Source organism: Aptenodytes patagonicus, chromosome 13 (assembly GCF_965638725.1).
Source record: "Aptenodytes patagonicus chromosome 13, bAptPat1.pri.cur, whole genome shotgun sequence".
Classification (NCBI taxonomy): Eukaryota; Metazoa; Chordata; class Aves; order Sphenisciformes; family Spheniscidae; genus Aptenodytes; species Aptenodytes patagonicus.
The window spans coordinates 3,455,215-3,480,001 of NC_134961.1; the positions used below are offsets into that span (position 1 = coordinate 3,455,215).

Here is a 24,787-nt window from a genome sequence, read left to right on the forward strand (position 1 = left end):
AGAACTCAAATAAAATAGAATACAAAAAAGAAGGGGAGTTGCCTTCAGCGATGCAGAAATCCGTGTTTGCAGATCTCAGGGATTTCACCCAGAATGGAAGTTGCTTTTACTGATGTTTTACGAACACTAAACAAAACTCTCCCAATCTTTCCTACAAGGCCTGACTTCCTCCCCTTCTCTCCACCATCCTCTGAAGACCAAGGCTCTGGTACAGTTCTGCCAGAACCTTCGAATGCCTCCTTGATTAGCCCCTAGGGTCGGGTAGGGAATGGATCACATTACACAGCCCCTAACAACTGTCTGAGATCTTGTTTGGTATTTGCACAATCTTGCTCCTTGATTGAAAATGCTTTTTGGTTTGTTTGTTTGTTGTGCATATTTATACTAGTGCCATTTACACTGCTGAAGAAATGTAAAAGATTAGAGAGGATGAACTGGTGCGCCTGTTTCTCCATTGGTTACAGAGCGTGAAGCGCTACATCAAAGCAGTTAATTATGTTTTGACTAAATTAGAGTATTATTTGCAAAACAGCGATGGAGTGCTCAGTAGGGTCAGTAGATGTACACAGCTAGTCTGCACAAAAATTTCATGGTTGTGAAGGTATCCAATACGCAGTTTTATCTACCTTTTTTTTTCACATTCCATTTAATTAATAGGAACTCTGTGTAATGATGTAGAAAACTACACACAGTTTTCTTCAGCCAGTAGAGAATTGAACAAGCAGAAATACGAGGGTCTGTGGTCTGTAAGTACCTACCAAGGAATGACGTCTGATTCGAGACAGCTCCTGAGTCCTGTAGAAGGTATATTAAGATTCTGTGGCTGCAAATCAAAAATAAAAAATTTAAAGCTGGAAATACCGCTAAGGATTTCCAAGAGATATGGTAGATTGTCTATTTAAAAATGAAGGCTGAATATCTCTGTAACATACATTCTCTGGCCGAAGCACAAGTCATTACCACAGTTCAGAAATTACTGGGTGAATGAGGTTTTGTAAAACTACCAGAATATTTTTTCCCGACCTTAACAAATACGGAAGAAGCTTCTGTAGTGGGAGATGAGCTATATGTGCATCGGTTGCTGTTGTTATATAGGGTTTTCAGTGGTCTTCTGTAAACATTGTCTTTAAAATGCTTATGGAACTTCATAAATTATTTGAAGCCAAATCAAGCATTCTTATTAAACTTAAAAGGAATACCACTAAACAGTTCTTATGCTAGACAGAGATAAACTTCTTTAAAACGGTTTTATACGATCCCATTCCTGCAGCCAAATTTTGCCAGTCAACTCTCCAAATACTGTCTTATAGAAAGGAAGCACAAGTAGTTTCTGCTGTACAGGTATTTTTAAACAAGAATAAGCACTTGTAAAGAAAGTCTGGTTTACAGAAACCCTACCTCTGCCACAACTGTCATATTGGTTCTATGATGCCGTAATTTTCTGCAGAAACAACTTAACACCTCAGATTTCGGCTGAATATTATTTGAAGGTAAATTCTAGCCACTAGAAAACAATTTAATATTTTCCTTGGCCGTGTGCCATCAAGATAAAAACCTAAAGACGTTTATTCTTTCACACAGCAAAGTTCCAACTGTCCAAAGGGAAAAAAAAAGGCTAATTGGAGATTGCGTGGTTATTAAAAAACACTCCTGCTTTTACTTGCTTAGTCTTAGTGTTTCTATCCATTTGGCACTCCTTGTGTGTTGCCTTTATATTATCTACTTGGAAAAGCGAACTCTTTAGGAAAGGGACCTTGCAGTCTTACCTGTAGAACAATTAGTTTTTAGCATATTGTTAGCGCTAAGCAAATACCAATTTGAATCATAAGTTCCTACGCTAGATGCAATAAAAAACCAAGAGGGATAGAATAAGCAAATATTTTTCCTTGCCAACTTTCATTTTGGAGTGGTAATTTTAACTCTTTCTCACACATGGCGGCACCTAGCATTTCTGCAGTTTCTTGACTCATCTCTAGACTTTAAATTATTCGTGGATTTATAAATACAGGAATGTATCTCTTAATGTATAATTTAACTTAAGGCAATCATCCGTCTTTTTCAGTAGGAGCTTTAACAACATCATAGGACTTGAACAAGCCGTCTTTTGTAGAAAGGAGAATGTGATCAAGCTCAGATCACCTCACCTCAGGGATGCCTGCTGAACCTTTTGAGATTACAGTCAAGAAATGTGGGTAATACCATGAACTCATCAGGCTATGCAATTTAATGGCGTTTAATTTGTGTCACTCCCATTGTTACAGTTTCTTATGTATGTGGGCAAACGCAAGAAAACTTTATGAATGTTTTCTACATACCCTCTAGATTACATGAAATTAGAAGTTTGATGTAATGAGGAATGAACCAAAATAAACTGGCGAATAAGCCTTCTCTCACCCTTTCCCTGCCTTGTTTCTCTCTTTTTACCTGATCTTGTAAATTTTTATTCATAATATTTTAAATGCAGTCAAGCATTTAGTCAAGCAAGCAATCAAGTTTGCTGGCATGTTATTTTTGTTGTGAATGACAGTACAACTTTTTGTCTATATAGTTTCCCATGCAAGACAGTGTGAATCAAGGCCCAACATGTTGGTCAACTTTTTGAGTTTTAAATTTTTCAGCGGGATTTTTTGCAAGCACCTTTGTTGCTTATATGTATACAGCCATCGCATCTGCTGCACTCTGCTGGACCTGCTCTCTGTGGAGAACGTTTGAAAATCTGACTGTTACATTCAGATGCCTCATGATTTATTGGTGATCCATCCCATAACTAATTACACCTCGGACTCAATCATTGTAGGTCCCTTCCAAGTGAACTACTCCTGTCCTGTCCTGTCCTGTCCTGTCCTATCCTATCCTATCCTATGCTATTCTTTCTCTGTCAATTCTTTTTTTGGGAGACAAACAGGTTTTTTGCTATAAATGCAGCCAAATCTAAAAGCTGTCATGCAATGAATCTATCGTATACTAGCAATATAGTTAGCTACAATTGACATAACATAGACTTAAAACTGTTAATTACCCATGAGATGTGATATTTTCATTGTAATTATGCTTTCTGGGTAGGTTTAAAGTTCTTTCCCTTTGTGTAATATGAAGCTTTTAGGGTCACTGCTAATGACAACTTTGGAATTACACTCTTCTTCAAGACCTCTAAATCAAATGTGTATGTTGGGAGCCTTTTCACAAAGCAACACCTCATTTCTCTATCCTACCAGGTTGGACTCAGTACAGAGAAGATGGCTTTCTGTTGCCTTCGTACTCAAACTCCACAGTCTAAGATCAGCTGAGCCCAAGATCTGGCTGACTGCTCTGAAGTTTGCCTGCAGGGGTTTTCTGCAGCTGTGCTGCAGAAGGGAATAGCTGGTCCCTATCCAAGTACAACCCTTTTGGCATTTCCCTTCCCTTGATAACTCTATTACAGTCCGGAAGCACCAGTGCACCAAGGCAGACTGTCGGCCATGGCAGTGCTTCACGCTGCTGTAGAAAGACGAAAACACAGGTCAAATGAAGACTCCGGATCTGCATTTAGCTCTCAAAAGCTCCTTTGCTTTAATCCCAGCTCTAGCAGTCCTTCCCTACCTGGTCCATTTAACGCTTCTGCCTCAGTTTCTTCCATCTCTAAACCAGAGACAATATTCACAAGGTGCAAGACCCGATTAGCATTTGTAAAATGGCAGTTACTGAATATGGTGCTGTGGATCTGTGGACTCATACACACCAAAGACAGATATTTCTTACATAAGTCATTAATACGCATATCGCTGTAATCCCACTCACTTCTGTATTACTTCTGCTTGCAGGATATAGAATCATAGAATCATTAAGGTTGGAAAAGACCTCTAAGATCATCGAGTCCAACCATCAACCCAACACCACCATGTCCACTAAACCATGTCCCTAAGCACCTCACCTACACGTCTTTTAAATACCTCCAGGGATGGGGACTCAACCACTTCCCTTGGCAGCCTGTTCCAATGCTTGACAAGCCTTTCAGTGAAGAAATTTTTCCTCATGTCCAATCTAAACCTCCCCTGGCACAACTTGAGGCCATTTCCTCTCGTCCTATCGCTTGTTACTTGGGAGAAGAGACCGACCCCCACCTCGCTACAACCTCCTTTCAGGTGGTTGTAGAGAGCGATGAGGTCTCCCCTCAGCCTCCTCTTCTCCAGGCTAAACAACCCCAGTTCCCTCAGCCGCTCCTCAGAAGACTTGTTCTCCAGACCCCTCACCAGCCTCGTTGCCCTTCTCTGGACACGCTCCAGCACCTCAACGTCCTTCTTGTAGTGAGGGGCCCAAAACTGAACACAGTATTCGAGGTGCAGTTGAATATGCCCAAACGTGTGCTGCTATAAACAGCTGACTGCCTTAGTATTTAGTTTTCATTTGTTGTATGGGAAAATTCCCATCTGCCTGTGTTTTTGCAAGACTTTTTTCTAGATTTTTTTTTTCCCTAGATCACAAGATTGTTCTGAATGAGACCATTTTTTACCTTACTGTCTTTGTTTGCCTGGTGTTTAGTATGCTGCTGTTGTGGCTTGTACTTGGAGTTGTAGGTGCTACCTTATTTACTATTAACGATAAAAAAATGACCCTGTTTAGGTGACGGGAATTTCATCCACCTTAAGCGCTGTTTAGTTTGCATGGGCTACAGAAACATTTTCCAGTTGGTACTGTGGACAATTCTTTGATTACATTATAACCAGGATTATCTTGTTTCTCTTCTGTGAAAGCAAGCAATTCACATGCTAACTCAACAGATTTCTCTATAAATTCTGATGAAAGTAACATTTAAGTCCACATAAAACTATGTTAAATTGGACTGTTTACAAAACCACCAGGGCACTCATTTGTGCAATTTTAAATTTTTTTTTTTCAAGAAAAAGTTTGAGATCTGAATTACACTTATATCTTTTTAAATGAGGACCTATTTCAAAGTAGTACGTATTTCTTCACTACCTTTGACAGTTGGACTCGATGATCTTAGAGGTCTTTTCCAACCTTAATGATTCTATGATTCTACATCTGACACGGTGTCTGAAAAAACAATTGGATTGTCTGATTTAGCACTTACTGCATGTATGCAGGGGAAGTAGCTCCATGTAAGTACTAGCATACGGGTTTAGTGGATATTTCTTTTCTAGGTATTTAATAAGCAAGTTGGAGATTCAGATTAAACATCGTTTTCCCGTGTTTATGGGACAATATGAGTCGCCAGAATCAGAAGGTTACATTGAGTATGCTTATTTGGTGTTGTTAGGTAGGGAAACTTCTTTTATAATACATCTGTAGAAATGGAAGTGGGTGTCTCAGTTCATCTGTGAGCAAAATGTTCCACGTTGTTTTCTACCATGCAGATTTTATCCCCATGCCTAATAATAACCACTAATATCTGGGATGATATTCCAGGTGATTGAACCATTGACTTTTCCTCTGAACAACACAATCATGTAAAACTTGGGGGCATATCCCTTTTTTTGTCACGGTGTTTACACTATTTGTCGTAGCCTTGCCCAGTTGAAATTCAGAAAGACTATATATACTTTGGCTTGTCCGGTTTGTCTAATAAAATCCAATATTTGGGACTCTAGTGATGTAAACTATTTAAAGGCAGCTAGAAAGATACAAACAGCTCTTTACTGCTGTAAAGTATTGCTTGCCTACAAAAACAGACTTGTTAAATTATCTTGTTTTAGCCTAAACACAGCTGTATTGCAAAATGCAGATTTCATTGGTGGTGTAAAACAGGTATGTCTTTTTCATCCAAGTTTTTCAGCCTTCAATAACAATACCGAACCTGAAAAACCATTTCTGATTTTAAGCTGTTAATTTAAGCAGTTGTTTGGTCTCCTCCTTTTACCACCCAAACTGAAGATGTTTCCTTATAGTCAATGGGCTGTGTAGTTCTCTTAGCCTCTCTTTGGCCATTTTTCTTTTAATTTTTTTAAAAACACTGTACAAAATATGACTTGATTCTTCAGGAAAAGCTCTGTAGCTGTAAAAGACAGTAGCATGTGTATGTTCCGAGAACCTAAACACCTAAGTTGTCCATTAATTGTTTGTTTTAAATGTATATTCTTGACTTGCAGAAATCTGAGGAAGAAAAAGTAAGACTGGACTTGGATGAATGGCACCCGAAATGTAACCACACTGTAGTTTCCCGGGTGTTAATATATATGCAGCTACCACAAATGAGCACAATTAGCATGAAGTCCTGCATCCGCTCGTTAGGCTCAGGCTGAAGCGTTGCCCCAGTGATGAAAAAAAAGCATCCCTAATGTCTGAAATCTTACTGCAATATTGGTTTGGCCATTCGTTCCTCCTGGCTGATGAGTTCTCAGGGGCCGTTCTGCACCCCTAAAAGAGACAAAAGTAAACGCTGGTGAAAGGCGGTTGAGGAGTGCAATTTGGGGTGCTACAAAGGAAAGTTTAACTCTTGAAGAATGATTTGGTCATATTTTCTATGCATAAATTTGCCCTGTAACTTTGAAATATTTTGTTCAGAAAGTTAGAAATGGCAACTATCACCATAAACCTCCAACAGTTTTGGTTTAGACTTAAATTTCGATTAGTTGGAAACCCCCTGAAAGTGGGAAGAAATAATCCTTCAGAGAACTTTACAGATCCTTTATTTGAATATTTCTGATCATAAGGTGATTGAACAACTGTTCAATAAAATCTAATGCATCTAATAAAATCTTTTTTAGGGCTTGATTTTTTTTTTTTTTTAAGGCAGTAACAGCTTGGCTAATTAATAAATCTCTTTTTCTCTTTTGCCTATGCTTATTTCTTCCAATGATGCAAATCACTTACCTAGCTTGTAAACCATTTTTATTTCTAATTAGAATGCCTAAATGAGAAGCTTTTGAATTTCAGATCTATGCAAAGAATTTAATTTATTTGCCTTTTCTTTGTTAAGAATAGTAAAGTATGTCCTTGATATTTCAGGATCTCTCTACTTTCTCAGCTAAGAACGTGAAAAACAGTATCCCTCACAAGTAGGTTATTCACAAGGATATTTTGCAAAAGGGCATCGAGATGAGTAACAAGGTACTGAAATGTTCTCGTCACAGCAGCGAGAACTGGGGGATGCTGGTAACAGAGGCATTTGGGAGCATTATTTCCCTCTTCCACCGCGTTGCTAGACTCTGTACAAAGGTATCACATAAATGGGTATCGTATGCATCAATTTGCCTTTTGTAATACACGCTGTGGGTGCTCCCACATCTGGGAGCGCACTGCTGCTTATAGAAACCTATCGATGAAGTTCTGCGATTGTGCTGCTACTTTCAAGGGCTCAGGTGCTGGGGTTTTTTCAGGACTTCAGACGGCCAGTTTGACCTCTGGCTTTATCTGTCAGTTCACCCCTGCCTGACTAGGTCCTTGTCTCCTTTCACTGTAGTAACCGTAGCTGCCTTACCTTGGAAACATAACTGAGTAACTAAAGTGAAACAACTAACAGGCATGGAGCAAGGGAGTGCCCCGATTTTCATAGAGACGAGGAAGAGACTTGCAAGTCTGAAGGTGTTGGGAGGTTTTGCATTAATAACTGGGTGCAAAATTACATTCTGACACTCTTCTGGCTGGAAGTTTTCGCCCTCCCTCAAAAAAGAGTCCTTCTAGATCAGGCCTCAGATTGAACAACATCCAGTTTAGATAATGCTTCTTATGTTTTTGTTAGACGATGGAGAATTTGAGAGTGTGAATAGGAAAGACTTGACTCGTTTGTGACCTTCAGACCATTTACTTTGAAGGACTCTCCAGTTTGTAGCTTGTTAACATATCCAGGCCCGGGGCAAGTTATTTTCCCTAAATCCTTTGGGTTTGGGGTCCAGATCAGGATGTGGAGATTTGGGTTTGGATTTCAGCTAGGATGAACCGAACGGACCGCAGCACAGAGCTAGAGTTGCTGAGTCTTTAATGTGGGTCCCCGAGGAGATGGCCTTCCAGCACACAGCATGATTTGCAGCTTGCGTCAGGGCGCTGGATTTCATCCGTGCTCTTGGTAGCTCTGCTGCGTGACGCTCTGCAGCGCCGGGGTGTCACACGTGAAGATCTCCTGCGTTGCATGGAGCCCCCACGTGCAGCTGACACTTCACCGCCGTCCTTTGTCTGGCCATAGGTCTTGGGGGAAGAAACTGGCCAGGGGTGGGTTTGACCTTAGTGTACCCCCACAGCAGAGCGGCGTGTGCCACGCGTGGGGGACGGTTCAGTCGGGCAGCTGCTGTCCGTGGAGGGGGTTAGCGGCTCCCCAGTGGGAAAAGCGTTGGTGTGCTGGAGCTGCTCCCTCTGCACGGCCGCGCGGGGAACGCCGTGGCCGCCCCCCGGCCCCCTGCTCCCGTCCCTCGGTCACCGCCCGGGGGCGGCTCCGGGCTCCCGGGGCGGCGCCGCCGCGCTCCGCCCCGGCCGGTCCCCGCGGCCCGTGACGCGGCGGGCGGGGCGGGGGCGGGCAGAGCCTGGCGGCGGCGGCGGCGGCGGCGGCGGCGGCGGCGGCCTCGGCAGCGGCGGCAGCGGGAGAGCGAAGCGGCGCGGCGGAGCGGGTGGCTGTCGGGCCGGCAGGATGCTGGAGATCCAGCTGGACGATGGCGGCGTGGGGGGGTACCCGGGCGACGATTACTGCTCGGGGTCGGTGATGTCGGAGCGGGTCTCGGGCCTCGCCAACAGCATCTACCGCGAGTTCGAGCGGCTGATCCACTGCTACGACGAGGAGGTGGTGAAGGAGCTGATGCCGCTGGTGGTGACGGTGCTGGAGAACCTGGACTCGGTGCTCACCGACAACCAGGAGCACGAGGTGGAGCTGGAGCTGCTGCGGGAGGACAACGAGCAGCTCCTCACGCAGTACGAGCGGGAGAAGGCGCTGCGCAAGCAGGCCGAGGAGGTGAGCGACGCCGCCCCGCGACCATCTTGGCCGCCCGCCGGGCGGGGGCACCGCGCCGCGGCCCCGCTGCGGCTGACGGGCGGGCAGGGCCCGCGGGGGGGTGCGGCGGGGCCGGCGGGGCGAGGCCGCGGGGGCGGCTCGGGCCCGTGGCGGGGCCGCCTACCCGTGGGCCTCGGTTCCGTCTCCTCGATCGGCCGCCGGCGGCGGGTTCTCCCCCCTCCCCGGGCCCTCACGGCGGGGCCGGGGCGGGGCGGGGCGGGGAGGCTGGGGCGGTGGGGAGCCCCGGGGAAGCGGCCGGCGGTACCTTCTAGAAGGGGAGCGCGGGCGGCCGGCGCGGGTGCGGGCCCGTGCCCTGCGAGACGTGTCCCTTCGTGCGGGGGGGCGCGGTCCCGCCGCAGCCCCCCCCCCCCCCCGGCGGGATCCCCTCCCCTGGCCCGGGCAGGCCGCGGGGTGGACGGCCCGGCCCGGCCCGGCCCGGCTCGGCTCCTCCCGCAGCACCGCGGGGCCGGGCGGGCGGGTGCCTCTGCGGCTGATCCGCCCCTGTAAAAGCAGGAGGGAAAAGGACTAAACAAAAATAGCTGCAGTCCTGTGGGTTTGAAGAATTCCCTTTGGAATGCCAACAGCACATCGAGGACTTGGCATTTATGCTAATTTGTGGTTTAAAAAATACTTTTTAAATGGATAATGTCCGTGCAGCCATACAGCTTTTTTAATGTCAGCAGTAAGCTATTTAGTTGGAGCAAGAAATCACCTTTAGAGTATAGCAGCTGATTTTTGAAACTTGCTTTTACCAAAACTACACCTTGAACCTTAATAAAATAGTTTCCCAAGTTAGCATCTGCAGTTTCCTGGAGTATGGATTCACTCCCGTGAGAGCCATGTCAGAGCTGCCCAGCTGGGAGGGGGGATTGGAAAGTGGATCACGAGAAGAACAAACCCCTCTGACGGAAAGGAATGAAAATCCTTGGGTTGCAAAGACTCGGATGTAGACAAAACAGGGAGGGGAGGTGACTTGCACTCTTGTCTTCTTCCTACATCTGCGCCTGTCCCTGCTGAAATCAAGAGCATCTTTTCAGCCATGAATGAGGACTGTGAACCGTAGGGTTTCCTGCTCAGGCTCTTGAAGTGATAGTCCGCGAGCTGGGATAAAGCATTGGTGGCGGAAAAAGTCTGTCACCATCACATCATCCTCGTTTCACTACATAACTTCTTAAAAAGTGGGGTGTTTTCCATCTTCCAGACTAAGAAAGAGCAGAAGATTTAAGATTCAGTAGTCTTACTAGGAGTTAAGTTCTGATTTGATGAGGGGTAATTAATGAAATAGCTTTTGAACTGGAGAACAATGAAAAACACCATGCAGTGGTTTCACAGTCGTGTTCTTGTTGCTTAATAATCGTGTGCAAGAATCTTGCGAACTTGATGAGGGGGACATCTGCGGTCCATTACTAATACTGAAAGCAAGAGCCAGTCAATTAAAGTTTTAGTCCTGAGTTTTAATTATGTATTAATGGACTAATAAATAATCTTTTAAAATTCTTTCGAATGCATGTAGGGATTGAAAAATGATTCTGAGTACGTGAGACTTTACTTATTAAACGTTGTGTAGAGACAGTATTTTGCAGCTTCTGAGAAATAAAATTTTTTAAAAGTGCACTATTTATGGGGAGAAAAAATGGGACTACAAATGGGGAATGGAACGGTCCAGTTGGAATGATCTTGCACCGTTGGACTCGGGTGGATTTCTGTTCTTGACTTACTAGATACAGGATGTGTTTTCTGGAAGCAAACGTAGTGACAACAGTTACATTCCCTGCAAGGAAGCTCAGGAACCATAGAAGGATACTCTTTGCTGAGATTTCAAAAGCGGCGATGATGATGATGTTACTCTGTTATCCTTGTGCACAGCTCAATGTAAGTGGGGGAAAAAGTGTCTGCAAGGAGACTTGTTACCAGAAAGGAATAGATAATGTGCTTTTTACGCGAACAAGTGAGTATTCTGCCTCTACGTAATCCCTGTTACAAGGTCATATATGGAATATATGGCTGTTATTTCACTCTGCATATAACAAAAAGTACATTATTTGTCTGCACCCATTTCCCGTATGCTGCTTACTATGCAATAAATTGCATGTTATGGAGGTGAAAATCTATGTATTACAGAGAAATCTGCTGTCCACCAGATAATTGTAAACGATCAAAAACCAGAAAAATGTTTTTCCCACCAGAATGTGGATTGTTGTTCTGTGGCAGTGCCCATAGTAACCAGGGAAGGTTCATCCCACATCTCAGGCAGCGTTCAGCCTCCTGCGCTGCGCCTCGAGTCTTGGGGTGAGATCTTCACTTCTAAGTGGGAGGATCCTCCTCTGGGAACAGGATTTGACCTCACTCTTGATTCCTCTCTGGGTATGAGTGCTAATTACAACAAATAAAGTTGGGAGTTGGAGATGAAAAACTGATCTGTTCTTCTTTTGCAATATCGTGTCAAAAGACCCTGAGTTATAATTACTTTATATTAATTTATTAATTTCAAAGTAACTGAAACCACAAGTGGGCATTGTTCTCTGGCATAAAAATGTGCGTTGTATTGTCTTGTTACCACCGCTGTAGAACCATCAAATCTTGCTGTTTCATCTTTATGGAGAAATTGTGCACAAACAGACTCTATAGGTATGTTTTGTTAAATCAGGACTGTTTCTAACAACTTTCATTTCACTCCCACTAAATGCCGTAAAGGAAAGTTTTCCTTCTCAGTACTCTTCTGTCTCTTTCTCCAAGATGATTCTGTATATTATGTTTTAAAACAATCTTTGCCAAAAGCAAATTATTGCTTTATTTTCTAAACACTTGGGCTGCAGAGTGACTCCATATTTTCCACTTGTCCTAAAATAGGACAGCAGAAGCACCTAGGCAAGTGGATTGAAAATAGAAGTTCCTTGAAATGAGGCGGTGCTGTCAGTCTCTGATTACGGGGCTTAGTACACAACGTTTCAGTTTTCCGTGACCTCCAAGCTACTGAAGATGTGGGATTGCACCAGATTTTTGGTGTTTTTGTTTTCTTCCATCTGTTTCGTATTATCTATGAACATAGGGTAATTATTGCTTGCATGGTGTGGTGTTCTGCGGAATCACAGCATTGTTTAGTTTGGCGGTGACCTCCTGAGATCACCTAGTCCAACACCCCCTGCTCAAGCAGGGTCAGCCAGAGCAGGTTGCCCAGGATCGCGTCCCGTCAGAGGTTGAGCATCTCCACAGATGGAGACCCTACAACCTCTCTGGGCAACCTGTCCCAGCGTTTGACGCCCACACAGTAAAAAAGTGCTTCCTTGTGTTCAGATGGAATTTCATGTGGTTTAATTTGTGCCCGTTGCCTCTTGTCCAGAGAAGAGTCTGGCTCCCTCGTCCTCACTCCCTCCCAGCAGGTACTTAAACACACTGACAAGATCTCCCTGAGCCATCTCTTCTCCAGGCTGAACAGCTCCAGCTCCCTCAGCCTCTCCTCCTGTGAAAGATGTGCCAGTCCATTTACCACCTTTGTGGCCCTGGTATTTGTGGTGGTGTATACTAACACATGGTATTTATTTATTTTTACTGGCTAAGTATTGTTTTTAGCTTGATTTCACAGAAGGAAATGAAGCTTGTGTGATCACTCTGTTAGGCAGTCGCCCCCAGTAACTTAGGAAGCTGGTGACTACTTTCAGCCATATTTGTAAAAAAAAAAAAAGGGCTAGTTATAATTTTTTTTGTGAAAAACAAAAGAGAGAAAGACCAAGTGAAGGTCCTGCCTGGAGGAGAGACAGGCAGAGCTTGCCAGCGTGCGGGTCAGTAGCAGGCAGCAGGACAGTCGGCACGTGGGTCTGGGGCAGGTAGGTCCAGCTCTCGTTAGCCCGTGCAAACGCCGTTTCTTCCTGGTGTCTGCTCAGAAGACACATGGGGGTAGAATTGGGACAAGGAAAGGGCTAGGGGACACCAGCAGAAATCCCCAGGGAAAACAAGCTTTATTGGGTCCTCTCTTAGTAAGACATTTTGTTTTATCTAAGCTGCTTTCTTAATGTTCTGGATTCTTCTTCTTCCCCTGAAGAAAACCACCACTGTGTGCCCTAAATGCTGGTTTCTGCAGAGATTGTTGGTCACGTTTGGGCACTAATTCCAAGATGACCATGCATGTGTAAATGCACATAAAAGCTTTCACAGACGGGAAGCACAGAAGCACGGGGCTGGTTGGCGTACGTTAGCATTGCTCCTTGGAGGTCAGAAAAGCGACGAGGATCTCTGCCAGGCATGGAGGTGGCCTTCTGACCTCTTGTTGCATGAAAACTGCTTCCAGTGAAATTTCATACATCACAAGGGAAGGGTGGTGGCTGTCCAAAGAAACAAAAAGTGCGTTAATAGCAAAGTAAGATCTTGGTCGATTGATTTGCAACATCAGTTAATGCTCATTAGAATTTTTAAAATGGATGCTCATTTAACATGCATATATGTATGGTATAGAGATAAGTACCTAGTGCTGGTTAGGAGATCTGACCCCCTTGTGAAAGGCTTTTGTAGCTTGTGTTCTGTGCTACGGCAGTCCAGCACCTGGAAGCAACCTCCATTGGAAGGTGCTTAAAGAAACCTCTGTCTCAGTAAACCTGGCTGTTGTTTCTAAACAATGACTCTTCTGCCTGTGGTGGTAGGTGTGTTTCCAGGCTGCAGGTGTTGGAGGGCAGGTGACGCTGCCCACGTCAGTGTGGTTGGGCCTTTGCTCGGCTCCGGGAGCAAGGAGCCAGCATGCGACCATGTGGCAGCGCCTTCCAGACTGCGGTTCTCAAAGACTTGCTGTCTTGCTGTTGGACTCGACCGAGAGGTGGGCAGTGCTGCCCTGAGCTGCCCAGTGATGTGACGTGAGCTTTAGCAGTGCAGGGACCCCTTGAAGCAGCGTGTGCTGCTGTGTGTGACATTCCCAGTGGGCTGTCTTTTGAGTTGTCATCTTCTGGGCTTCCCCACAGGTGTATCTGTGCTCTGGGTACTTTCACAGAATCACAGACTGGTTGAGGTTGGAAGGGATCTCTGGAGGTCATCTGGTCCAACCACCCTGCTCAAGCAGGGTCACCCAGAGCAGGTTGCCCAGGACCGTGTCCAAGCAGCATTTGAATATCTCCCAGGGATGTAGACTCCACCACCGCTCTGGGCAACCTGTGCCAGTGCTCAGTTACCCTCACAGTGAAAAAGGGTTTCCTGATGTTCAGAGGAGACCTCCTGTGTTCCAGTTTGTGCCCACTGCCTCTTGTCCTGTCACTGGGCACCACTGGAAAGAGCCTGGCTCCATCCTCTCTGCACCTTCCCTTCAGGTATCTATACACATTGATGAGATCTCCCTGAGCCTTCTCTTCTCCAGGTGCTCCAGCTCCTTCATCATCCTTGTGGCCCTTCACTGGACTTTCTCCAGTATGTCCTTGTCTCTCTTGCACTGGAGAGCCCAGCACTGGACACAGCACTCCTGGTGTGGCCTCACCAGTGCTGAGGGGAAGGATCACCTCCTCAACCTGCTGGCAATAGCCGAGGACACCATTCGCCTTCTTTGCCGCAAGGACACATTGCTGGCTCATGTTCAACTTAGTGTCCACCAGGACCCCCAGTTTTCTGCCAAGCTGCTTTCCAGCTGGGTGGCCCCAGCACATGCTGGTGCCTGGGGTTGTGATTCCCCAGGTACAGGACCCAAAAAGGATGTGAACTGTAAAAGCCCTTTGCTGGCATTGCCACTGTGGGACTCGTGTTTGAGAGACACCTGGGTGTCATCCTTTCCCACTTCCAAAAAACAGCAACATCTCCATCTTCTGATGGCACGTTGCCGTGGCCATCGCTTCCTGTTTATGGCTTGCTATTTGCATTATTTTACGTGATAAGCATGTTCACTTACCAGTATTTTATTTTTTTTGGTAATAGTTGGAGATGCCTCCAGTGTTTTGTTTGAAAATCAGCGGGCAGTGCTTTGGGAAAAGATGGTCCTTCGTGAGAGACAGGGACTGCAGTTGCCGCAGGTTTCTGTGTGGCTTGAGGTACTTAAAGAGCTCTCCAGCTGGGTGGCAATATTGCAAGTTCACTAGCTCCTATCTGCATCTCAAACAACAGAAAGGCTTTTGAAAATCGCCCCCTCCCTCCAGTTTGTTAAGGAATACTTTAAATATTGTCCCTCCCTCATACACTAATTCCCTTTAAGAAGATGGTGAGGAAGAGTGATAAAAGTGATGCTCTGTGCTCCAGCCTGCGGTGTTCTCTGCTGCGAGCGCTTTTTCCCTTTCTGCCTTGTACCTTCTTTCTCTGTGAAATGAACTGCAGCCTGGGAAGGCACTTTCTGTTTCCCCACCCTGAAACCTGACCTCACAAATAGCTGATTAATGGGAGTTTCTGCAGCTTGCTGGTGACCTCACAGCATCGAAGGAAAACAGCATTTGGGAATAGCAGATACCAGATAAAGAAAGGCTTTGGTTATCACATGGATCCTTTCCACTATATGCAGTTGAAAGTAACTGGCAAGCATGAAATGCAGACTTACTGCACAGCCATCTATTTACATGATCCGTCTCTATATTCTTCAGAACCCTCTTCGTCCATTCCTGGAGCCTGCGGGCACTGTCAGATTTCACCAACAGAATGAGCAGCAGAATCTGTGTCATTATTAGAGGGTTCTTCCAATTTACCTTGAGTCCTCTTTTGCAATTGTCTTGATTTACAAAAGCTGTTGGTCCCAGAGAAACTAGATTTTTTCATTTTTGTGAAAAGGACTGTGATATTTGTAATGATTTTTTTCTACTGAGCATGCAAATGTTAGATTTCATATTTATGATAATTTCCTCCTTACTTGTTGTAAGGTTCCAAAATATATCCATTTAGTTGTTCAGAAGTAAAAACCAACACAAGTGTGAGCGTCTGTAAAGTGATCCCATGTCTTCTGGGTGAGACAAACCTTAAATCATTGGGATATTAACCATCTTTTCTCATTTTTCTTCTATGTCTTTTGTCAGTGATATCACTTGAACATGATTCAGAATCGATCACAGTATTGCAGATTATGATTAAAACTCAACAACTGAAGATAATAAAATTAACTCCATATATTTAAAAAGTAAGCAACAACAAAAAATGTTTCTGGAGACCCCTGTGTTTCAAATTCATATCTAAGTAGGCAGTGTTAGTTATAAGGATTCTAATTTTCTCCTTTCTCTCTTAAATGGTAAAATAAACCTACTAGCCATCCTTACCAATAGTGGCAACCTTGTCATTGCTTTGGCCTGTGATCAGCACGTCCACCATGTGAAGGATGGTAATCTTTAGATTCTAAGCATGCCTTTCCTTATAAAAAATTGTGGCAATAAAACTAAATAGGATTGTAAGTCAAAGATTTAACATCCCGTTGCTTGTCTCCTGATGCAGGACTAGGATCGATGTTAATGCAAATAACAGTGGTAGAGATAATTCTTTCCTTCCCCTGAAGGTGAAGTAGGGGCTTTTGCTGGGAAATAATTAAATGGTGCCTTTTCTCTACTCAGATGCGAGGGTTGAGAGCTGCCTCTGCAAGCAGAAGGAGGGTTTGCTGCAGTTCTAGATTGGTTCCTGTCCTGCCCCTTACCCCTGTCAACGCGACACCAGGGAAGAGACCGTCTGCAGAGGTTTAAGAGCAGCAGCCACTCTCTTCCCTCTCCACAGTATGATTTTAGTATTATGGCAGTCTGCCCTTTTTTATTTGCTTCCTTCTTTGTGCATCACTCCATCAGCAGTAAGGCGGATCGGCACATGATAGGGTGCGGACCGGGGGCAACAGCACGGATGAATCCCAGGCTGGCAGCAGCGTGGCGTCCAGAAAGGTGCAGAACGTGCTGGTCTGTTCTTGGGACCTCGTCTCCCGTGGGATCTGTCTTGGTGGCGGACTAGTCAGCGCTGGTTTTGAGATGCAGGAGAGAGAGGTATCCTTCTGCTGGTGAGAAGCCAAGCTGGTCTGATGGAGGGATACCAGGTGTATCAAATGCAGACCAAGGGCTAAAATACAAGATGTAATGCCTTGGGGTTAGGCAGAGGAAAAAATGCTCTTAGAAATGCAGAAGCAGCCTGTCCTTCCCTCTACTTTTTTGATCTTCTCCCCATAAAAAGTTTGTGTGCAAAATGCTTTTTTTTAATCTAAATACTAGATTTTTTTTAGCATATTAGAGATGACCTTATAGGACAAATGGTTTCTGGAAAGCCACTTGCTAAAAACGCTTGATTAGTTATTCTAAATTTTTTTAATAAATGGTATAAAGTCTAGACTGATTAGATGAAATGAATTTGGAGACTCTGCAGTTTACAAGTTTTATTAATTTAAAGAAAGCTAACAAAATCGATTTGTGACAGGCCGTAGAAACTGACCATATGATACATATTTCTAAATCACTTCTTTATGAGGAATCAGGCTTTCCAAATGTAATGCCCATCAGTCCTTGCCATCTGGTAACCTTACTTTATTCTCACTAATCTTGGAGGAAAAAAATATATCCAAACACAGATCCTTCATACAAATCTTCTTTATGTCATTCAAGCTTATGGCACTTACTAATATTCATAAATATCAATATATGTTATTAAAAATTACCTTTAAAGTAAAATTAATCTGTGTGAACACTGTGAGCTGTTGCTTTATTTAAAGAGCAATTCAATATAATATTCTGGATGTTAGGTGATGATGATGATCTGAGGTTATGGCCAGGTTTCCCCTCAACAGGTTTACCTGCATAAGTCAAATTGTAATCCCCAAGCGGGCTTTGAGAAGCTTTTTTTTTTTTTTTCTCCTGATGAAATGAAGCAGGCTGCTTTGTGGTCACTTTCTGTTCATGGCTCTACAGGTGGATTTTTCAGGGATGTTGTTGGGATGTGCTAGGTATATGAAGGCAGAACTTGGCATTGGGGTTTCCGGAGGTAGAATTGTAAGAGAAAAGCCAAGAAGATCTGGGAGGATTCGGACTTACTACCATTGCAAATGAATTTAAATAACTGTGATGGCTGAAGTTCAAAGAAAAATCCCTAGCCAGTCTTCACTTTTCTGAGAATGATGCAATCTTTCATCTAGCAGAGGCACCCTGGCACCTTTGTTCTTCCTCTTGCCCGCTGAGGAGGATGAAGATGGCACACATCTCCATCATCATCGGTTGTCGTGCTGCCTCCAACAAGTTGCAGCAGGCTAGATCCTTTCATGCTGCTGAGGAGGAAGCGTGGGGTGTCCCAGGCGAGAGGAGCTGCTCCGTTCCTGTCCTTATCTCCTCCTGCATAGTCCTCCTCCACAGTCCTGGAGCTCACACAGGGAGTGCTGGCCAGGCGGTGTCTGCTCTGCATTGACTTCAGGTGGTGAAGTGACGTCTGAGCAGCCGGCTGGACCCTCTTCCTGCCTTTCCCAGTGGGAACCTGCTTGGCATTTCCAGGAGACTGCGCCATGATACTCAAATACTTACATCATGTTGTGTGTGCGAGCCTTATAGGCTCAGCCTATGTCACGCTGACTCTGTCCAGCCCTTGCTTACTGCTGTGCAAGGACCAGCAGATGTGTGCAGGGCTGCCATTTCATCTGTCTGCTTCTCAATCAACAGTGATTTCAGTTCTAGTCCAATCTTTCAGATAGATAGACCATCGGTCTGAAATTGCACATTGTTGTCGGGAAGATTGACAGCTAATCTGCATGTCCAGGAGTGCCACGCATGGGCCATGACAAACACTGCAATTCTTCTGTATTTTGTGGTAGAAAATACCTTCTTTTCTTCAAGGAGGTGGTCAGCCTTCAAAATTGATGTATCGGGTGTGGTATTCTGTTTGTCTGCAGGTCACTTTGCAGTCTGTTGAGCTGCAAGGTGTCCAGAATGATATCCTTGGAGCTGTGTCTTGCTTTGCAGGACAGATTGCTTTAGTTCAGGTATCAATGGGAAGCATTGGACCTTTTGCTTCTGAGCTGGATGGTGACGTGGTCTCCACTGGTTGTGGAGAGCTGCTGGTGTCTGCCTTCTCTCCCAGTGCCCTCATTCGAAGGGACTTGCTCAAGATGCGATGCTCAACTGGGTCTGACAAAGAGTTTCAGGCTCTTATTTTTCCTTCCCATTCTACCTGGGGTTTGGCCATCCCAACCTCAGCCACTCTGGCATGAACGCTAGTTGCCCCCTGGAGAGGGGAAGCCACATAGCGGCATCAAAACAGGCTTGCCTGCCCTTCCATCTGCAGTGTTTCGTGGAAAGGTTTTCCTGTCGGGCACATGCCGAGTTTCTCCCAAAAGATAATTGTACATAGTAATGGTAAATCCTAATTTAAAACAGGAAAATTAACTAGTCTGTTAATGATTGGATATTTTCAAGGTGTATGGCCCAGAGGCACGTTAGCCTTTTGCCCTCTTTTTCAGAGTCTGTCTGAAATCTTTGTTTTTGAGATTCTGTGCTTGAAAAAGGACTGAAAGGGCTCATTTGCAACACATTTATGAACAGCACATTCGGAAGAAGTATACAACGTGATGTACAACACATTTAGAAGAACTCGGTTTAGAAGCTACTTGGAAGTAGCTTCTCCTTCCCACTATGGAGAGAGGTGTCGTTTCAGGATATTTTACAGTTTTCTTTCACCAATCAATGATAGCTTTGGAAAATAATCCAAATATATGTTTTGGTTGAGCTAAACCAGAATCCTCTATTTTTTTATTTAGTTGTTAATCATTGTAAAGTACATTGTGTCTTGCAGAAAGTGGGACACTAGGACATGTGTTTAAAGAATGAGCAATCTAAATTCAGCGTGTCACAGCAAACGGAGATGGGGAGTAAGGCAAGAGGCATGTGGTCTGCGTGCACAGGACGAGAAGATGGTGAAAATTGCTGGTTCCTCCTGTGGCACATCTCGTATACCAAGTTCTGGGTCTCTCTCTTTGCTTTAGAGCTGCAGCTGAGAAGGCAGGTGTCTGTTTTCAGGAGAAACCTCCCTAGGTTGAGGAGTGGGTAGGCAGAGTTGGTGGTATTCGTTGCAGAGCTGCCTGTGGTGGTAAAATTAAGAGGAATCTGCTGCTCTCAGCATTTAATTTGGTGCATATGTTCTCCTCCAGCGTTACTTAAGGAAAGTGTATAGATTGTGTTTCAGAGTATCAGAGCTAAAATCAGAGCTAGTGGTTTCAGAGCTAAGAGATTTTTTAAGTAGCTGATACATTAAGTAGCTTTTTTTCTTACTAAATCTTAAGGAGTTTTATATTTCATGGTGATGGTGGCATTAATTGACTGCCTCTGTCTGGGTCTGCCTTCCCATTTCACTACATTTATTGTTACTAAGTTTCAATATTCTCCCCAGAAGCCCATGGAATGGATTTTTTTTGTTGGTGAAATATCCACTGGTTTATATTGGGTATAGTGGAGTATTTCTGATGTCTTTCTCTACATGGTCTAAATTTGACCTTCCAAAATCTAGTTATAAAGCTCATCTGAAGCTCCACTAGAAAAGAAATTAGCCCTGCCCTACCTCCCAACAGGAGGGTTAAATTCCAACCCCAAGCCCCTGCTGTGGAAGCAGAAATGTTCTATTATGTAAGACATTATAACAGACGTGGATACTACATCTGCTGAGTATTTCAGAAAAGTATTGCTAGATAGTTCTGTACAGCTCTGAGACACTTCAGGATTGCTTCCTATGAAGATCTGAACAGCTACCACATTTATTTTTTTCTTTTAGATCGTGAAGGTGTGGTACCGTACAGTATGACACATATCTGCTAGAAATATCCTTTCCTTTAAGATGAAGGAAAGGTTTATGGAATAAGGATGAAAAAAAGTATTGAGAGAAATACAGAAGGATGGCCGTGGTAGCTGGCCTCTTCACTTTTGTGTAATGCTTAATAGGCTCTTCCTGCACAAGGAATTTGTCTTCTCCAGTGTTAAGCTACATGAAGAGTGTGAGGCTTGGTAGCTTTGCACACACAAAGCTTTGTTTTTAAGGTGTGTTGGGTGTACTAGATTGGATTTGGTATCAGTTTTATCCTTAGTACACCAGAGTGACTGAAAATAAGCTCCAGTAACTGATTTTAATTATTTAAATAGAGATTTCCCACTCTAAATGATCTGTTTTATTTTGTTTATCACTTTGTGCTTTTCTGTAGTCTTTTAAAGACAAGTTGCTTCTCACTGGTTCAATGCAATTAGGCTCTATGTATATATAAAATAAGGAGATACAGTATTTACACACATATGCTTAAGAAATTATGTTAGTCATACTTCTTACTGCATTTTCATTTTATTAGAAAGTGAAAGACTTTGTTAGAGAAATAATACTTTTTCATTTGTGATTTGAACATAACAGTGTTCAACAGATACTACCGTACTTTCACATTCAATCTCTGAGCATTTATGTTTAAAAGCACATTCAGTTTAAACTAAAATGTTATTTTTATCCATTGATTTGTGTATACCTTGTACTAGGTGCCTTCTGCCTCCAGAAATCTCCTCTACTTACTAGCATAACTGGAGAGGTCTGCTTTGAAGGGGCTTCCCAGCGCGGTGCCTTGGCAGAGTCCTGTGGCGTCTCCAGCTCTGCACGGGGGAGATGGAGCTTGTGGTGGCCCGGCTGCGGGCACCTACTGGGCCTGCGCAGGGCCTCTGGTTTCACTAGTTGTCCTCTCTCTGGAGGTCCTGGTCCAGCAGAACACATGCCATGCGTTCAGCTTCAGGGACATCACAGGCTCCATCGACTGCTGCGCTGGTCACAGCCATGGTGTTGGGGTTGTCCCTCTGGTGATGGCTGTCAGCTTCATTCCTTCCTTGGTGGCTGTGGCTTCAGTGGGAGCTGTACCCCTATTCTAGGGCCCTGCCATGGGCACGCAGGCAGCGGACCTTGCCCTTCCCACCAGCCTGCTACCTGTTCTGCTGGAGTCTTGATGGCTGCTCTGCTGCTCACTTGCGTAGTGGTCTTTGGCAAATCTTCTGTTCACTTTGTAACAACTTTTTAAATCTGTAAAATAATGATTTAAGCACCTCTCAGGATAGTTACGTGGTTTAACACTATTTTTCATCAAAGCCACCTTTTGTAGCAGCATTAAATGCAATTGCAGCATCTTTGTAATTCCAGTTATTTGAAACGCTGCCTACGTTTTACCAGCCCCACCTTAGTCTCACCTCCCTGGTTTCCTTCCTTTTCATTCCTTCAGCTGGGTGGCCTTTGTAGTGTGTAGCCTGAGTTGGATCGAAATTGCCACATAATTTGCACCATAATTCCAGATACAAAAATACATAGAAATACATTTTAGTCCTCACAAAGGAAGAAAAGTTTACATTACTAGCTTGCATAATTTTGATTTTTTTTCCTTTTTAAAATGTTTGTTCCATGAATATTTGTTTCATTATCCGTTGCTATCCATGCTCTGTTTCTGTTCAACATTTAAAAACAGTGCATCAGTATCTTTTATCTCCTTGAATGGAGGCTCCTGCTAAGCTATGCAGGAAGCAGAAAACCATGACTTCAATAATGTAATGTCATACATGAAAAAATTTAGAAAGAAAGAAAAAACAGGGAGGCAAGAGTTGGATCGTGGTGGTTGGGTGCTCTCCACTTGCTGCACCTGTGGTATGTTGATCTCTGTGATTTGGGAGAAAATTAACATCTACGCTCTTGCAATAAGGAAAGTTATCTTAAACTAATATTTACCATGTAATTTCACTGAGAATGCCTCTGTCCAAGTGTCCAGCTTTCATTGGACAGCCTGTTGTGGAAGCAGTGTGTGAAGCAGGAGGTCTGTGCGTGTCACAACGTGATGGGCATCCAGCATCCACTCAACCTGTTTTTTAATAGTGAATCATCTATTACTATCTGTTTATACACACACACATAAGATAGTATTAAATACGTATGTAGCTATGGTATGTGTAGTTATAGTGCTGGGGAGTGTCTTCATTTAAGTTGAGTTACTCCAGACTTGATCCCTACGGACTTCTTATGGCATGGTAATTTTTGCACCAAATCTGTAACTGTTTTGCCTCTAGCGTTCTTAGAAAGTCATCCACTCTTAATTAAAAGCTTAGGACAGTAACACTGGAAGGGACTGAGTGTGTGTGTCAGCGTGTCCAGTCCCTTGGTATTGCAGGCAATTGAGTTATATAATCCGTTTCATAAATATATCAAGCTTTGTCTTAAAACCATTAGTTAAATCTCCTGTCTCTGCTCTTCTGAAAGGTAACCGAAGATTGCAGTGGAGGGTTTTTTTGGCAGGTTTTTTTTTTTTTTAATTCGTCGCCTGGTTTTACTGGTTTGTTCTTCTGCCAGCATTGTCCTTTAGTATTAGTAAGTTTTCCCTCTATCAAATATTTATGTCTTTGCTGTGTTAATGGAAACTGGTCCTGACCTATCTTGGTCTCCCTTTGCTAGGTGTTGGAGCCAAGCTCTCTGTTCCCTCACTGAAGAAGGCGGGCAAGCTGGCCTGTGCTGCGTGTCCTGCTCACATGGAGGTGTCCGTGTGTCACCTGGCCAGCCTAGTCTTTTTTTACAGATTCCCTCATTCCCCTCTGCCTTGAGTAACACTTAGCCACATCTGGTGCTTGGGTTGATCCTCTCTGAGAGGTAGGAGGAATAATGGGTGGTTTTCCAGGTACATCTTACCAGTGCTTCGTATGGTGGCGTGAATGCTCTCCCGGGAGTGTCCCAGTGTCATGCTGCCTTTTTCAAAGTCCTAGTAATAAGATCTATCTGAGGGCTGTCACTTTCCTTAGCACAGTCCAGTGCAGTCTGTGTGACATGGAGTGGCAGGAGGCGGCAGCATGTCCGACTCCTCTCTGCCCTCCTCACGCTGCGGTTGCATCTGGCCCAGAGCACGTCACCGTGGGGCCTGATTAACTAATCATTCTGTCATCAGCTCCTTACTCTCGACCCTCCTCATCAGAGCAGAAATGGCTGTCCCTATGTGCGTGCCCTTGCACTCGTGTGCTGTTCAGTCACAGTATTGCTCTGGTCTTCAGCATCATCCAGTTCTTCCCCTGTGATAGTTTGGTTCTTTTTAGTGCTGATGGCACCTCCTGGTCTTGTGTCATCTGCAAGATTTCACAGTCGCACCTCCTTTCTTGTTGGCTGTGCTTGCCGATGGAAATACAGGACAAGGCTGTTCTCAAGGCACTTTCGAGAAGAACTCCTCTAGCAGCCTGTCCCTTCTTTGCGCACCCCTTTCCTCCACCGCATCTTCTGTTCCAAGCAAGGATGTCGTTAGTCCCACCAGGAGATGTAAGTGGCAGGATGGGCTGTGTCTCGAGCGGAGCTGGAGCAGGGTCGAGGGTGTGGGAGGGTCCCCTCTGCCTCTTCCGGCTGGGCTGTAGGACCAGGCCTACTTCATGGAGAGCATCATAAGAGAAAAGTGATCTTCCTTTGAAAAAAGACTCGGATCCCTTGGAATAGGAATATAGGAGATGGTAATCTTTGCATAAATCAACAAAAAAGACATTTATTTTACAGAAGGCATTCAAAGACCAATCTATACTATAGAGTATCTAGCAGATAAAAGATGTCTTTTTGACTTCTTGAAGTTAGCAACAGGAACAAAAATCTTTATCTGCAAGTCTGCAGATGTAAAGGAGATGTTATTTCACTAGAAGGTTGTATGCTTTTATGGAGATGGAAATGTTCCTTCAGGAGTGCATTTGTCTTTGAAGAGGATAGCAAAGATTCAGACACAGGGCATAACTCGGAGCACCTTTCCATCACAAAACTGTGTGGTGTGTTCCCTTCTGGACTAATAAACTCTAAAAACTAAGTTAAAAATACAGTTAAAATGGCATTATAATGTGTCAGAAAAAATGGGAAGGAGGAGGAAGGCGTTCTCTTTTGCGATGTTTTGGCCATTCTACTAATAAATGGCCTTGTTCGTTGTCAGCTTTGTTTGAGGTCAGAGACCTCAGCCAAGGAGGGCTGATACGTATT

The 24,787-nt window shown here is 44.3% G+C and overlaps 1 protein-coding gene across 29 annotated transcripts in view; it reads left to right on the forward strand.

Moving 5' to 3' along the window:
• The first annotated feature begins 8,497 nt into the window (after positions 1-8,497).
• Positions 8,498-24,787, forward strand: part of MAPK8IP3 (mitogen-activated protein kinase 8 interacting protein 3) — a 78,252-nt gene continuing 61,962 nt past the window's right edge. For all 29 annotated transcript variants that reach the window (XM_076351460.1, XM_076351471.1, XM_076351462.1 and 26 more), the window contains exon 1: positions 8,498-8,875. In XM_076351460.1, the coding sequence (XP_076207575.1) occupies positions 8,558-8,875 (318 nt within the window). In that variant the 5' untranslated portion in view covers positions 8,498-8,557. The remainder of the gene's footprint in view (positions 8,876-24,787) is intronic.